General features: G+C 42.5%; 1 protein-coding gene across 5 annotated transcripts in view; it reads right to left on the minus strand.

Annotated features, from left to right (window-relative positions):
* Positions 1 to 1,024: 1,024 nt before the first annotated feature.
* Positions 1,025 to 13,282, minus strand: part of Phkb (phosphorylase kinase regulatory subunit beta) — a 176,979-nt gene continuing 164,721 nt past the window's right edge. For all 5 annotated transcript variants that reach the window (XM_041649591.1, XM_041649589.1, XM_041649590.1 and 2 more), the window contains 3 exons: positions 5,579 to 5,686; positions 3,463 to 3,603; positions 1,025 to 2,836 (listed from right to left, as the gene is read on the minus strand). In XM_041649591.1, the coding sequence (XP_041505525.1) occupies positions 2,699 to 2,836; positions 3,463 to 3,603; positions 5,579 to 5,686 (387 nt within the window). In that variant the 3' untranslated portion in view covers positions 1,025 to 2,698. The remainder of the gene's footprint in view (positions 2,837 to 3,462; positions 3,604 to 5,578; positions 5,687 to 13,282) is intronic.

Consider the following 13,282-nt stretch of genomic DNA (forward strand, 5'->3'; position numbering starts at 1 on the left):
AGAATGGGCTCTTCTCTAATCCAGGGGTGGCACTGGTCCTGCTGGAGCATATGATGGGATGCTAGAGCATGTGCTGGGAGAAGAGTTTTTACTCTGGAAGAACATTTTCCTTCCTTTCTTCCTGATGCTGACACCACACTCATCCGAGTCTCTGGATGCATTAGAGTTTTTCATAATCTACCCATCAACCTGTTCAGCTACTGGGAAGCTGGAATATGACAGCCATAGACAAATTCTTGCAGCTCTTTTGTCTTTTGCTGTTTTTCTAAGTTTATGTGGTGCCCGTCCCCTTGTGTGAAGGCTGCTACGCTGCCACTGTTATTATGACTCTGGCCTCCCTCGTTTCTCATGCACACGTTTAGTCTGAGACAGGGCTCTGACAGTCTGGCTGCATACTACGATGCTGCTCCGGCTCTTCCTAGTTTGAATGGGGTGCACCTCTGCTGCTAGGGCTCGTTCCACACTGGGTTGCCTCTTAGACTTTTATGTGGCATCTATTTAATATTCCTATTCATGGGGGGGCGGGCTTAGCAGTGTATACAAATGCAGTCTTTAAGATTTGGGTGAAAAGTTGAATGTATTCAGGTTTTCAACAAATGTTTAATGAAAGCATTGGAAGCTTATCAAAGATGTCATCAAGATGATCTCATATTTTGATTTTTAAAGGCTGAAATATCTCTTTTTAAGCCTTAAATAAAATGGAAGGAAGTCTGGAAACACCATGCTTCTAACAATGCTCTGGAAATGCAGTTGAATTTGATATGCAGGCAGGAGTTTCCAGCAGACGCTGATTGTACAATAAACTTAGCACCGAGAATCTGCCAGTGTGACGGAGCAGCTTTAAATCAGGTTTAAGGCTTGCCGTGCCCCAATACATGTGCTAGTATTTCAGTCAGCCTCGAGTGCAGCTGTTAAAACATGTGGGCTCTGTAGATCAAATGGGACTTCTAAATTTCATGAGTTCTGTGTTCTGAGTCTCAGGACTATTTTGCTTTTCTAATTAGAAAGCAGACATTGCTTCTGATAGATGAACATCAAGATTTATTGATCATCCCAAAAATATCTTCCAGAACAATAAATTTTGCATTTCATAATTTAAGAAGTTGATGCACAGTCACTGATTTTGAGCACTTTCAAGCAGCAGAAGAAAGCGCCAAAACCTCGAACATGGGACAGGAAGCTGGGGCTCACTCAGAAAGCAGATCTGCAAGTGGCGTCTGTTTCGACCAGACAGCAGTTTCTCGCAGCTTTGCTCAGCTAATCAGAAAAATTAATTCTTAAGGATACGAGTGTTTACTTTCTTCTGAATTTTAACAAGTCTTAAATATTTCAAGGGCTTTTCCTCTCTGTCATTCTTTAATTTCTCTTCCCTACCCATCAACCACCAGAACTTATTCTCCTCCATGGGCTTCATGACTCTTTTTCTGGCTTAAGTTTTGTGAGTGGCTTCCTCAGGACCGTCTTTTACTAACTTCTCCTCACACACTGTCTCATTCACAAGGCTGGATTGTACCATTATTCCCAGGCTTGCTGACTGACACACACACAGAGTCCTATACATGTTCTAAAAGCAGCCACACCTCGAGCTGGTCAGAGCTGTGTGGGACTCTTCAGTCTGCACACACACTTACTTGGTATCAGTTGATTTGCATTGGGCTACACATCCTATATGACAAATTTGATTACCTAGAAGAAACTCAGGAGGACTGGTCAGAAAAAAATGATCCTTGCTGGGATTGGAGCCCAAGCAAGTGGGCCACATTGTGACATCTAAAGAAAATACTTTAATAAGATTTAAACACTTAATCTACTTGCATAAGTAAATTTGGCAGCAAATTCCATTTTCCAAATGAATTAAATAAAAACATTCAGGACTGTTAAGTTCAGTGTTATGAACTTGAGCAAAGAATGTTTCCAGATACATTTGTTAGTCCAAAAACAGAATTTTTTGGCTTTCAACTCTGCTTTTACAAGGTTAACAGTCCTAAATTTAACTATTTAACCATTTTTATGTTTATTATTTGCAACTATGTGCAGGTATGTATGCCTGCCTGTGGCACGTGCATGTGAGGGCAGCTGACACACTGCTGAACACTTCTGTTTTTAACAGGTGCTCGGAGACTGTTTGATACGTTGTATCTTAGTCCAGCTCTCATACTTAGCATAATACCAAACCACAGTCATGTTTACGAGGTAAAAACTAAGAGTTTTGAACAGAATTATTAATAATGCAGCTTCTGAAGTTAAATATCAGGGTTCACTTTGTGTTTTTTGGTGTGCGCCGCACATCTTCTGTTTTTAGTACAACAGTGGTACAGCCTTCACCATCCTCGCACTACCTTGTAAGTCTCAGTAAAGTTTGCTTTAATGGCTGGAAGGTGAGAATTCAGTCTAAAGAAGCAGAGTTTGGATGGAATATTTGATCACAAAACATGCAGTACTGAATTTTCAACTCACAAACTATTTCTATGGTTCAGTGAAGATCATAGGAGCTGGCACAAATGGTGGAAACTGGGGTTTCACTTGATTCCAATCACCGCCTGCCATTCGACTGCCGCTGACATGCAAAGGTCTAATACCAGCAAACAGAATACAGCATCTACCTCGCTAACACATCAGTTCACCCATCACTGGCTGCCTGGGCTAGTTAGCTTCAACACAAAAGGCACAGCCATCACCTCTGCTTCCTGCACCCCTTCTAGCTAACCAGACACGAGTCCCCATTGCTTGGTTTGACTTCCCCTTCCAGCAGCAAGCTCATCACAACCTTCATCAGATAGCTGCAGGTTCCTCGTTTTCCCAGTGGGGGCGTGTTGTAGAAGGAGGTCATATCATCCTACAAAGGAAGAGAATAAACAAGGCCTTGGGATTGACAGGTGAAATCAGCAGCTGCCTACGAAGCAAACAGATTTGCAGAAATATTTCCTCATGGAAATTACGAGCTTTCCTCACTTCGCTTTCATTTTCCCAAGGTGTCTTCTCAGCACATAAAACAAAAGCAGACGTTTTTAGTAGCCTTCTCTTTGCTAGTAATTTTTATTTACTCAGGGAACCCTTTCACAGATGAGCATACCATATTAAGCAGAGAGCCCAGAAGGGACTACATTAGACAGTACACAGCCCCAGTAATGCCCGTTCTACACTCCCATCTTCCTCTGAATTTATTTTACAGCCTTCTGGAATCAGTGGTTCCTCCCTGGCAACACACATTTTAATTGTCAGCGATATAAAAAAATGATCTCATCTCAGATTTCTTTTTCTTCTTTTGTCAGAACTTCATAGCTCAATTGACTAGCAATTAGCTAAAAAGTAATATTAATTCCTCAAGTAAGTCTGACTGACTCTCAGCATTCTAGTTTTGTAGTCTGTAGATGTGTTTGGGACGTGGGATGGTAAGATTAGTGAGCGTTTTAACAGCCGAGACGATGAGACATTCTCCAGAACGCTGTCCTCTCCACTTACCTGTTTTTCCGTTCCCTTGAGCCGACTCTCGTCCTTTTGGAACTCGTGAAATGCTTCTTTGACCAGTCTGTCTAGATCTACTTTGTCTTGAAATTCTAGTTCAGGGTTTCTTTCCAGCACAATGGACACGACCATTAGTAACTAGAAGAGACGGATGTCAAAAGCCAGTGACATGAACCGCAACGGTGACACAGTCTGGACAGGGTGTCCTCACTGACCTGATGGGCAGTGCTCTGCAGATGAAGATTAGCAGCACATGTTCTGTTTAGAACATACATGTTTATCACAGTATCCCCGTGGCCACAGAGAGGTCTTTTTAGTAACTGCTGGTGTTTTGAAGATGACATTTTGGGGATGGAGAGAAAGCTGCTGGCGTACAAAAGAGCCCCATACAGCGGAAAGCTCAGTTGGTGAAGAGCTTGCCTTCATCAACCTATTTGGCTGCATCTTAATTTATTCACAGAAGTACTGCTCATTTTGAGATTCTATTTTTGATTATGTCTAAGTGTGTGTGTGTGTGTGTGTGTGTGTGTGTGTGTGTGTGTGTGCAGTATGTGCAAGTGAGTGCCGTGCCCACAGAGGTCATGAGAGAAGAGGGCACTGGATCCCCTGGAGCTAGAGTTACAGGCAATTATGAGTCACCTGATGCGGATGCTGGGGACCAAACTTTGACCCTCCTGGAAAAGCAGCAAGACTCTTAATTACTGAGCCATCTTTCCAAGCCCTTATAATTTTCAGGTTTTTTGAGAGAGGGTCTCTTTATATAGTCCTGGCTGTCCTGGAACTCACAGTGATTCACCTGCCTCTGCCTCCCAAGTGCTAGGATTAAAGGTCTGAGCCACCACAACTGGCTTATAATGCTCAGGTTAGATAACAAACGTCCATGTCCAGACTGTAGCTAGCTGTATATGTGGCAATCGGTAAGGAAGAGCCTTCTGATAAACCTTATGCTTTGTACACTAACCAGGAAAACTCCCTAGTTCTAACTTTAAGAATCTTACTGGGATCTTACTAGGTGCATTTTATCTAAATGCTGAGAGGCAGAACCTGGAGCCACTATAGTAAAATCCAGGGGCCACAATGTGGTGGACCCATGGGCAGGGCAGGCTAAAGCTAGGGTTTTGACAGTTTCAGACAGAGAATACGGACTTGTGTTGCAGTTCTAAAGGAAATTTCTTCAGCCAGGGGAAAGGCACCAGAGTCATCAGAGGTCAACAACAACAACAACAAAAAAAGCCCTAAATCTACTATCTGCCCTGGACACTGGATACGCAAAGCTAAAGACAGCATACAGAACACATCCTTCCAACTCTGCCTTTCCAGACCCCCGTCTCTGCATCACTCCTTCTACCTGCTCCTATTCCACATCCTGGGCCATCAAAGATGAGACTGAATGTCACTCAGGTTTGACTGCAGCTCCAGAGATAATGGGCTCGGCAGGGGCCAAATTTACCTTCATATTTACTGATAGCTTCTATGTAAATAAGACATATGACTTACTTGCAAGAATATAATGTGTGATAGAGACATTGCCAGAGAAAGAGGCAGTGAAAGGACTGCCATGTACTAACTTCTCCACTCCAGGAACTCACCACACAAGGTTTTGTGGGACGGAAGGGCGAGTGTGTAAACGTGTGTGCCCGGGTGCACGTACTTCAGCACTCTACACAATGTCTTCTCTGCATAGGCAGACGTTTGGAAAAACATCTTTCAAAAAACTAGCAGCAGTGATCTCCTGCTCCCCATAATTCTCTGGATTGTTGCAACACTCTACAACAGTAGCTATTATTCCTAGAAGTAGGAAAAGCTAACAACTAACTGGAAAGAAATGGTCTCTCCCTCTGCTGCTACGGCACTGCTGATGTGCTGAGTGCAGCTGGGTGGTGGTAGGTTTGGATTTTCCACTTAAGGGAGTTTAAGGTACTTGAACCATAGGACAAGGGACTTGATCCAGGTGAGGGATGTCTGTCTTCTTGATGACTCTTTCAGAGAAGCTGACATGTGATGGACAAAGCTCTTGGTCTCAGGGGGAGAGGGTAGCTTTCCTATATTAGTCTTCAGTGAGCAGACAGAAAGCAAGCCTTCAGTGATCTATATTTTTGTTTATAATACAAACCTCTACAATGATCTGTCTGTACTTCGGCTGGTCAATGTTTCCCAATATGTCTTCAACAAGGAGAGAAAAATTCATCTCATACATAGTCATATCCGACAAGGTTGGTTGCTGGAAAAGAAAAAGCCTCCACATTAACATGCTGAATGTTATCCTCTGTGTATTGTTTAATAGAGGAACTTCATTTTCTAATCAATAACCTTTCCAGTTTCTATAAAACTGGAGAGAGCATTTTCACCCCTGTGACTAAATCTTATATATGTCAAACTAGTGATTCCAGCCAGCTGACTATTGTGATAAATTAAGCCTCCCACTTTTAGTAGTTATCATCATTATGTTAATAATTTTAGGAGAAAGAACTGTATTAAAAATCCATCCCATAAATAAAAGTAACAGCTCAAAATTGAGACTATGATTAGAGCGCACACTGCATTCAGAATTAACATGAGGAGTTGTGCTTGCTGTTGGACTTTAGGATGTAAGTCACTGCTACTGAATTTATAGAATTTCTGTTTTTTTTTTTTTGGCCAAGCTTCCATCAGAAAAATATTACAAATAAGCAAAAATTATGTGCAGAAATCACAGAAAACAGAAAAAAGAGACAAAACTAAATGAATCTTTCGCTTTGCCTTTTCTTTAGAACAAATCAACAGTCTTTTATTCACTGAGGCCACCCAGTCCCATACAGATTGGAGCATGGACAGCATACTGGCCAACTGTGACTGTCAACTTGAGTGGACTGAGAAACAGAATATTACTGAGGCACGCGCTTGGTTGTATCCGTGAGGATGTTTCTATAAAAGTTTGAGTAAGGAAGACCCAGCCTAAATGTAGGTGGCAAGAGCTGGAGTCTGAACAAAAGGGAAAAAAGCCTATGCTGTACTGGCATCCTTCTCTTTCTGCTCCTTGGTTACCACCCTAAACCCAACCGTTCTCCCTGTCACCCTTCCCCTGCCACAGCGGACTGTATTCCTCTGAACCATCAGCTACAATAGACCCTTCCTTCCCTTGTTGCTCTGGGCCAGGTACTTGTTGACGAGAAAAGTAAATGTAAGAGAGAGCATCCCTTAAGGACGGGAGGGAGAATGATGAGGAAAGTGAACACAACAGGGAGCAGCCCTCGGCACAGGAGGGAGAGCCCTGATGATAGGCTGGTGTACCAGAAAGCAGAGAAGGGCAGTGTTATCCCAAAAGATGCAGAGAGGACAAGGCCGACTTGTTTTATCTCAGTGGTTTATAGTGAAGGTAGCCATAGCTTTAAAACAAAGTACATCTATTTGATCCTTAGACTGGGACTGAGGAAGTCCTTCTTCTTGACTTAAGGTGACGGAAAGGTCTTCAGTCTGGTGTGATAATGCCTCAGTCCAACATTCAGTACGACTCCTAACCTGGCATACTGTTACAAGCAGTACCTGACCTGGGAAATCTGAAGCTTGGCTGCCAGGACAGTTGGCTGCTGTGAGTGCCTAGATGTCTAATAATAGGGTCAATGTGGTTATAGAAGGAAAGAAAGATTCTTTTCTGGTTTTGTATTAACTTCTTAATAGATCTTGTTAGAAAGGCAGCCTAGCTCCTAGGCACTGGTGATAGTTACTCACAGAAGAGATATCAAGCTTAGCTTATTTTCTGCTTTTCTGTAAGGACTTAGAGTAGAGCAGAGAGGTAAAGAGAAAAAGCCCAGACACCAACCCATCAGTGTCCATTTCTTGCTGAGTGCGGGACACTGGGGAAAATCATCCCACTGTGTGGTTTCCTCATCCTGAATTGCATGGAATAATAAAGCACCTTTCTTGAAGTATGGGCAAGATGGAGAGCTAGACTTTGCCCCTGTGTGATCTGGTTAAGAGCATCAGAACCCTCACAGCCCAGTAAAGAATTAACTCCATGGAAGATGAACAAACAAGAGTGAAGAAAGCTGATCATGTCTAATTCAGTAAATCAACTAGAAAATGCACCAACAAAATTATAGGAATTAGTAAACATCTTTAAATAATAGCCTTCAATGCAAATAGTCTCAACTTCCCAATAAAGAGACACAAACTAGACAGATGATTGAACTTAAAAACTGGACCTATTTGTTGCCCCCAAGAAACACACCTCACTGGTAAAGATACCCACCAATTCAGAGTCAATGAATGGAGTCAATCTATTAGGTGAACAACAGCTAGAAATGAGATGAAGTAACTTATGATAGCTGAGAAATTAGACTCAAATAAAAATAAAAAAGAGGAGATAAATAAGGTCATTACAGTAATACTAATAAAGGGAACAATCCATCAAAAACCTGTAACAGTTGTAAATATTTATGTCCCAAATGTTGGGACTCCCAATTCCATAAATAAATACTAACAAACCTAACACACGTCCTAATATAATAGTGTGTAATGTCGGCACCAACTCTCATCTTTAGATAGGTAAGTGCTAGGGGACCTCAGAGCTCATGATAGCTAGTTTTAATTGTCAGCCTGACCTTGGAGTCTCAGTGAAGGACTTTTCTACATTAAGTCAGCCTGTAGGCATGTCTGGGGGCGGGAGGGGGGAAGCTATCTTGGCTGAAGGGAAGACTTGTCCACTGTGGGTAACACCGTTCCCTGCACTGGGGATCCTGGAATGTATATGAGATGAAAAGAGAACAGAATGTTAGCATGCACACAGTGATTCACTGCTCTGCTCTCTACTACGGAGAGAATGTGATCTCCTGCTTTAAGTCCCTGCCACTTGACTGCCCTGCAATGATGGCCACAGCCTGCAGCTGTGAGCCAAATACACCTTCCTCTCTTCAGTTACTCTTGTTTATCAGAGCAGCACGAAGCGAAACCAAGAGAGATTAAACTACAACAGAGATCAAATAAAAGATATGTCAGAACATCCACCCAACAGAATGCACAGTTTTCTCAGCAGCTTATGAAACTTGCTAAAAACCAGATCACATTCTAGGCCACAAGTCAAGTCTTACAAAATACAAAAGAATGAAAATAACTTCTGGTGTCTTATCAAACCAAACTGCACTAAAACTAGAAATCAGCAGCAAGAAGAACTATAGAAACTGCACGACCATGGAGAGAATGAACAACACCTGAATGACCAGATGTTTGTTGAGGAAATCAAGGGGAAAATTATAAATTTCTAGACTCAAATGAAAAAGAAAGTACAATTTAGCAGAACCTTTGAGATACAGGTCAGGCAGTTCTAAAGAAGAAAGGTTATATGACACTCACATGAAGGGGTGGTTGGAGAGGTGGCTCAGTGGTTAAGAACGCATATTGTTCTTCCAGAGGAACTGAGTTCCACTCCCAGCACCATGTCAGGTGGCTCACAGCAGCACCAATGGCAATCTGGCACCTCTGGCCTCTGTGGGCACCCACACTCATGGGTACATACCCACCACACAGGCCTTTAATGCAGATCTTTCAAGCTTGGAAAAGACACGCCTTTAATTCCCAATCTTGAGGTTCTTTAATTTGTCTTTCATCTTTCCCTTATGGTACTATCTCTTTAACTTCTAAAAATGACTTTCTTTCACTAAATACTTCTATTTATTTGAATGTATTAATTTACATAAGTAGGTATTTTAATTTATGTTTGTTAGGGATAGGGTTAGTTCAAAATGTCTAGCAGTTATGGATTCTTCTGTGTAGATCCAGATGTGTTTTTAAGTTAACCTACACTGTGATTATTCCAAGCACACTACCAGTGTGCTTACCTTGTTATGACTTGTCTCCTCTCACAGGCTGTTGACTATGAATCAGGATCAGATGTTTAATTTGAGGAGAGTGACGGGCAGTGTGTGCATACTTCATCGCTCTGTTCTTAATTTACTACTAAAGCCTGCCTAGTCCTTCACATTTCATAAAGGATAATGTGAGTGCTCTAATTAGGAAAATGTAGCCTATTCCTTCCCAGCTCATGGGCTACTGCCCCTTGACCTAACATCTTTAAGGCTGTTCTTTGGCTTACTGTTATTTCTCTTTAGGGTTTGATAAAGATGCAGTATATAGGCTGGGGGAAGGCACATTCCTTAGTCTAGGTGTTGAGGCTGGAAGACACACCTCTAACCTGGTCTGCGCCTTCTGCTGGAAGCCTATAATAAGGACATGGAAGAAGGAAGCTTTTGATCTTTGCCTGCTTACTCTCACCTTGCTGGCAAGTCCATGCCTTCACTGGCATTAGAGCCTACTTCTTTGGGATTCTAGCAATGCTGAAGATTCAGCCTTGTAGACTGAATGATTTTTTTTGAACTTTCCATTCACAGCCAGCCATTGTTGGATTAGCTGGACTTCTGCCAGTAAGTCTTTCTAAAAAAAAATCCCAATTATACACATACATACATACATACACACATATACATACGCATGTAGAGACATATTCTTTAAGTTCTGTTACCCTAGAGAAATCTGATAAATACAATATACATAGTGAAAAATAAGAAAAATAAATAAAGATTTCAAATAAATGACCTAATTATGCACCACATGGTTAGAAAAAAACAATATTCTAAATCCCAAAGTAACATATGGAAATAAATAATACAGAGCAGGGCAGAAATTAATGAATAGAGACTAAAAGAGCAATACTTAGAATAACTCTGGTCTATAACAATCAATGAACCTGAAGCAGCAAAAGTCCCCATTGAAAAGTGCAGGAATGGATGGATTCACTGTCAAATTCTCCTAAACCTTTAAGTAAAACCTAATGCCAATGCTTCTCAAATCATTTCATAAAATAGATTTTTCTTATTTTCAAATTCATTCCAGGAAACTGGCATTGCTCTCATAGCTCCATTAGAAAAGATACAACAGAAATAAGAAAACTGTCATAACATTTGCATCAAAATTGATGAAACTAGGAATGGTTTTGTTAAGCCAGACTCAGAAAGACAAATTTTGAATTACTTCTCTCATATAGAGAACCTAGATTTAAATGTGTGTGTGTGTGTGTGTGTGTGTGTGTGTGTGCGCGCGTGCGCGCGTGGGCAGGTGCCACAAAAATAAGAAGCAGATTATGAGAAAGGAGAAAGAGATCTTAAGAGACGGGGAAGTGGGGAGGGTAACAGAATACGTGTAATAAGAAAGCAGAAGGCGGGAAGAAAGGGAGCCATCTTGAGGGGTAAGGGTATGCACGGGGTGTAGTTGAGGAGCAGAACGAAGACATGCACGAAGATACTGTGATGAAACTCATTACTTTGTATATTAACCTAAAAAATAAAACAAAAAGACAAAGAAAATGAATCAAACCAGAAATTATTATATTAAGAGATGTAAGACTGACTTAGACAGACCTCATGTTTTCTTTTACACACGAAGCCAGGTGAACTATACTGTGTGTGTATCTACATAATGTACACACATCATATACAATAAAACTGGAAAGTGGATCATGAGAGGGGGAAAGAAATCTTGAGCAAGCGAGGAAAGGGAAGGTGTAATAGATTAAAAGCAGGAGAAGGGACTATCTGGAGAAGGAAGGGGATTAGCCAGAGGGGAAGCAGGCATGGAAGAGGGCAGTGGGAGAGGAAAATGAATGAGAACAAAGTATGAAAATCCAATAACAAAACTCAATGCTCTGTATCCTAACTTTAAAAATTAATAAAAAAGGAAGGAAGGAAGGAAAGAAAGAAAGAAAGAAAGAAAGAAGGAAGGAATGGAGAAAATGAAGGTTACCAAAACTAAATGCCACTTGAGTTTGTAAAACAAAACACTACATAATATATATGTACATATTTTTAATGCAAATAGAGTCTGCTAAACATAACTGAAGCTATCCCAGAATCAAATGGAACATGATAGGGGCAGTGGGGCGGGTAGTGGGGCAGGGACACTGCACTGCCAATGAGGGCGGGATGAGCAGCATCGGGGCCGACAGCAGAGGTGCTGCCATGGCTGTCAGGAGCAGGCTGGCCAGAGCAGCAGCCACACAGCAGCCGAGCAAGGTTAGAGCAATCAACTTTTGTTTGGTTTGGTTTTTCAAGACAGGGTTTCTCTGTAGCTTGGGAGCCTATCCTGAACTAGCTCTTGTAGACCAGGCTGGCCTCGAACTCACAGAGATTCACCTGCCTCTGCCTCCCAAGTGCTGGAATTAAAGGCATGCACCACCGTCTGGCTTTAGAGCAACCAACTTTTGGATTCAGTTTTTGAGTAAGAAATAGACTTATGATACAATTCAAACTTTGAATGGCTAAGGGGTTTCATTGCCAAGTCCACAGCAGACCCTAGAACCTCCTCCTGAGAAGAACACTACCAATTTCTTGTGAGTTGTTCCACACTCTTGCGTCTATACAAGCAAAATACATATTGGTACATCTGAGACTGTTCCTTTTCATATAAAGAGCTACCTCAAAATTAATGTGGTTAAAGTTTCAATACTAGAAGCAGATACAGTACTCTATTTCTGGTTCTGTATAAGAGGAGTGAGTTAAATACCAGGACTAAATAAATGATATCACATCAAAGAAGCAGGCCATTTTATATAATCAAGAAAACTATCCATGCACAGGAGAGTCAGCAGTTCCTCAACACCATCAATAAGTCGCACCACAAGGAACCTGAAAGACTGTAGCCCAGTGTTATGTCTCAGCAGTGCTTCCCTGAACCACACACCATAAGGCCACTCTGCATTGCTAGGCTGGATCTACTGCTTTTCAGCACATGTTTTATGTCTGGGAGGCCCCAGCACTGGCCTACCCCTTAGCGGTGAAGAGATACCATGACTTGAAGTAAAGCTAACACCATGTGCAGGTTAGTTTCTGTCAATTTAGTACAAGCCAGGGTAATCTGGGAAGAGGGACCATCAACTGAAAATTTGCCTCCATCAGATTGGCCAGTAGGCAAATTTGTGTGTATGTTGGGGGGGGGCATTTTCCTGATTAATAACTGATGTAGAGGGGCCAGCTCCCTGTGGGCTATGCCACCACCCCTGGGGCCAGTGGTCTGAGTTATGTAAGAAAGCAGGCTGACCCACCTGCCAGCAACTGCAACACCTGGGAGAGCCAGTCCTGTACCTCACCTGGGCAACACAATAGAGACAACCCTGTTGGCCGAGGTGTGGGGGTGTGGATGAGTATGCCCCGAAGTTGTGAGCATGGGAGAGCTGTCCCCATTACTCATCTACCATGTGGTGGCATGGGTAGGGGAGAGAAGCCCCCTACCTCATCAATGCCTGGGGCAGGTGGGAGAGCTGACCTGAGGGCCTAAGAGCAGGACATCTAGCCCAAATGCCACCCCCGGACAACACAGTAGAGCTGGCCTTGAAGGTGTAAGTGTAGGAGATCCAACCCTGGGGATATGAATGAAGAACTGGCCCCGCCCCTTGCTTATTGCTGCAAAGGGTTAAAGCAATGCAAGAGAGCTCACCCTGGTGGTGGACGAGGGAGAGCTGCTGAGCTAACCAACCCAGCAACCACTCAGGCCCAGAACCAGGATTATGAGTTGGCCCATCCCAATATCCACTCCATCTGTGATCTGCTGGAACACATGAAGGGCTCGGTCCTGCAGACCCAAAGATGCAGGATCTCCATGACACAGGACAGCAACAGGATAACCAAGAGGAGTTCCATGAGGGCCCAGCATCGGTAGTGTAGCAAAAAGTAGAAGCCTCAAACCAGACCAGTAACTCTTTGCAATGAACACTTGCAAGTAAAGACATATGAACAAAGGGGTTACTGTGTGACTCACTGTGTCACACTACAGCTTCCATGATGAGATTCCTGCC

Source organism: Microtus oregoni, unplaced genomic scaffold, assembly GCF_018167655.1.
Source record: "Microtus oregoni isolate MIOR12 unplaced genomic scaffold, Mior012 000004F_ref0000308, whole genome shotgun sequence".
NCBI lineage: Eukaryota > Metazoa > Chordata > Mammalia > Rodentia > Cricetidae > Microtus > Microtus oregoni.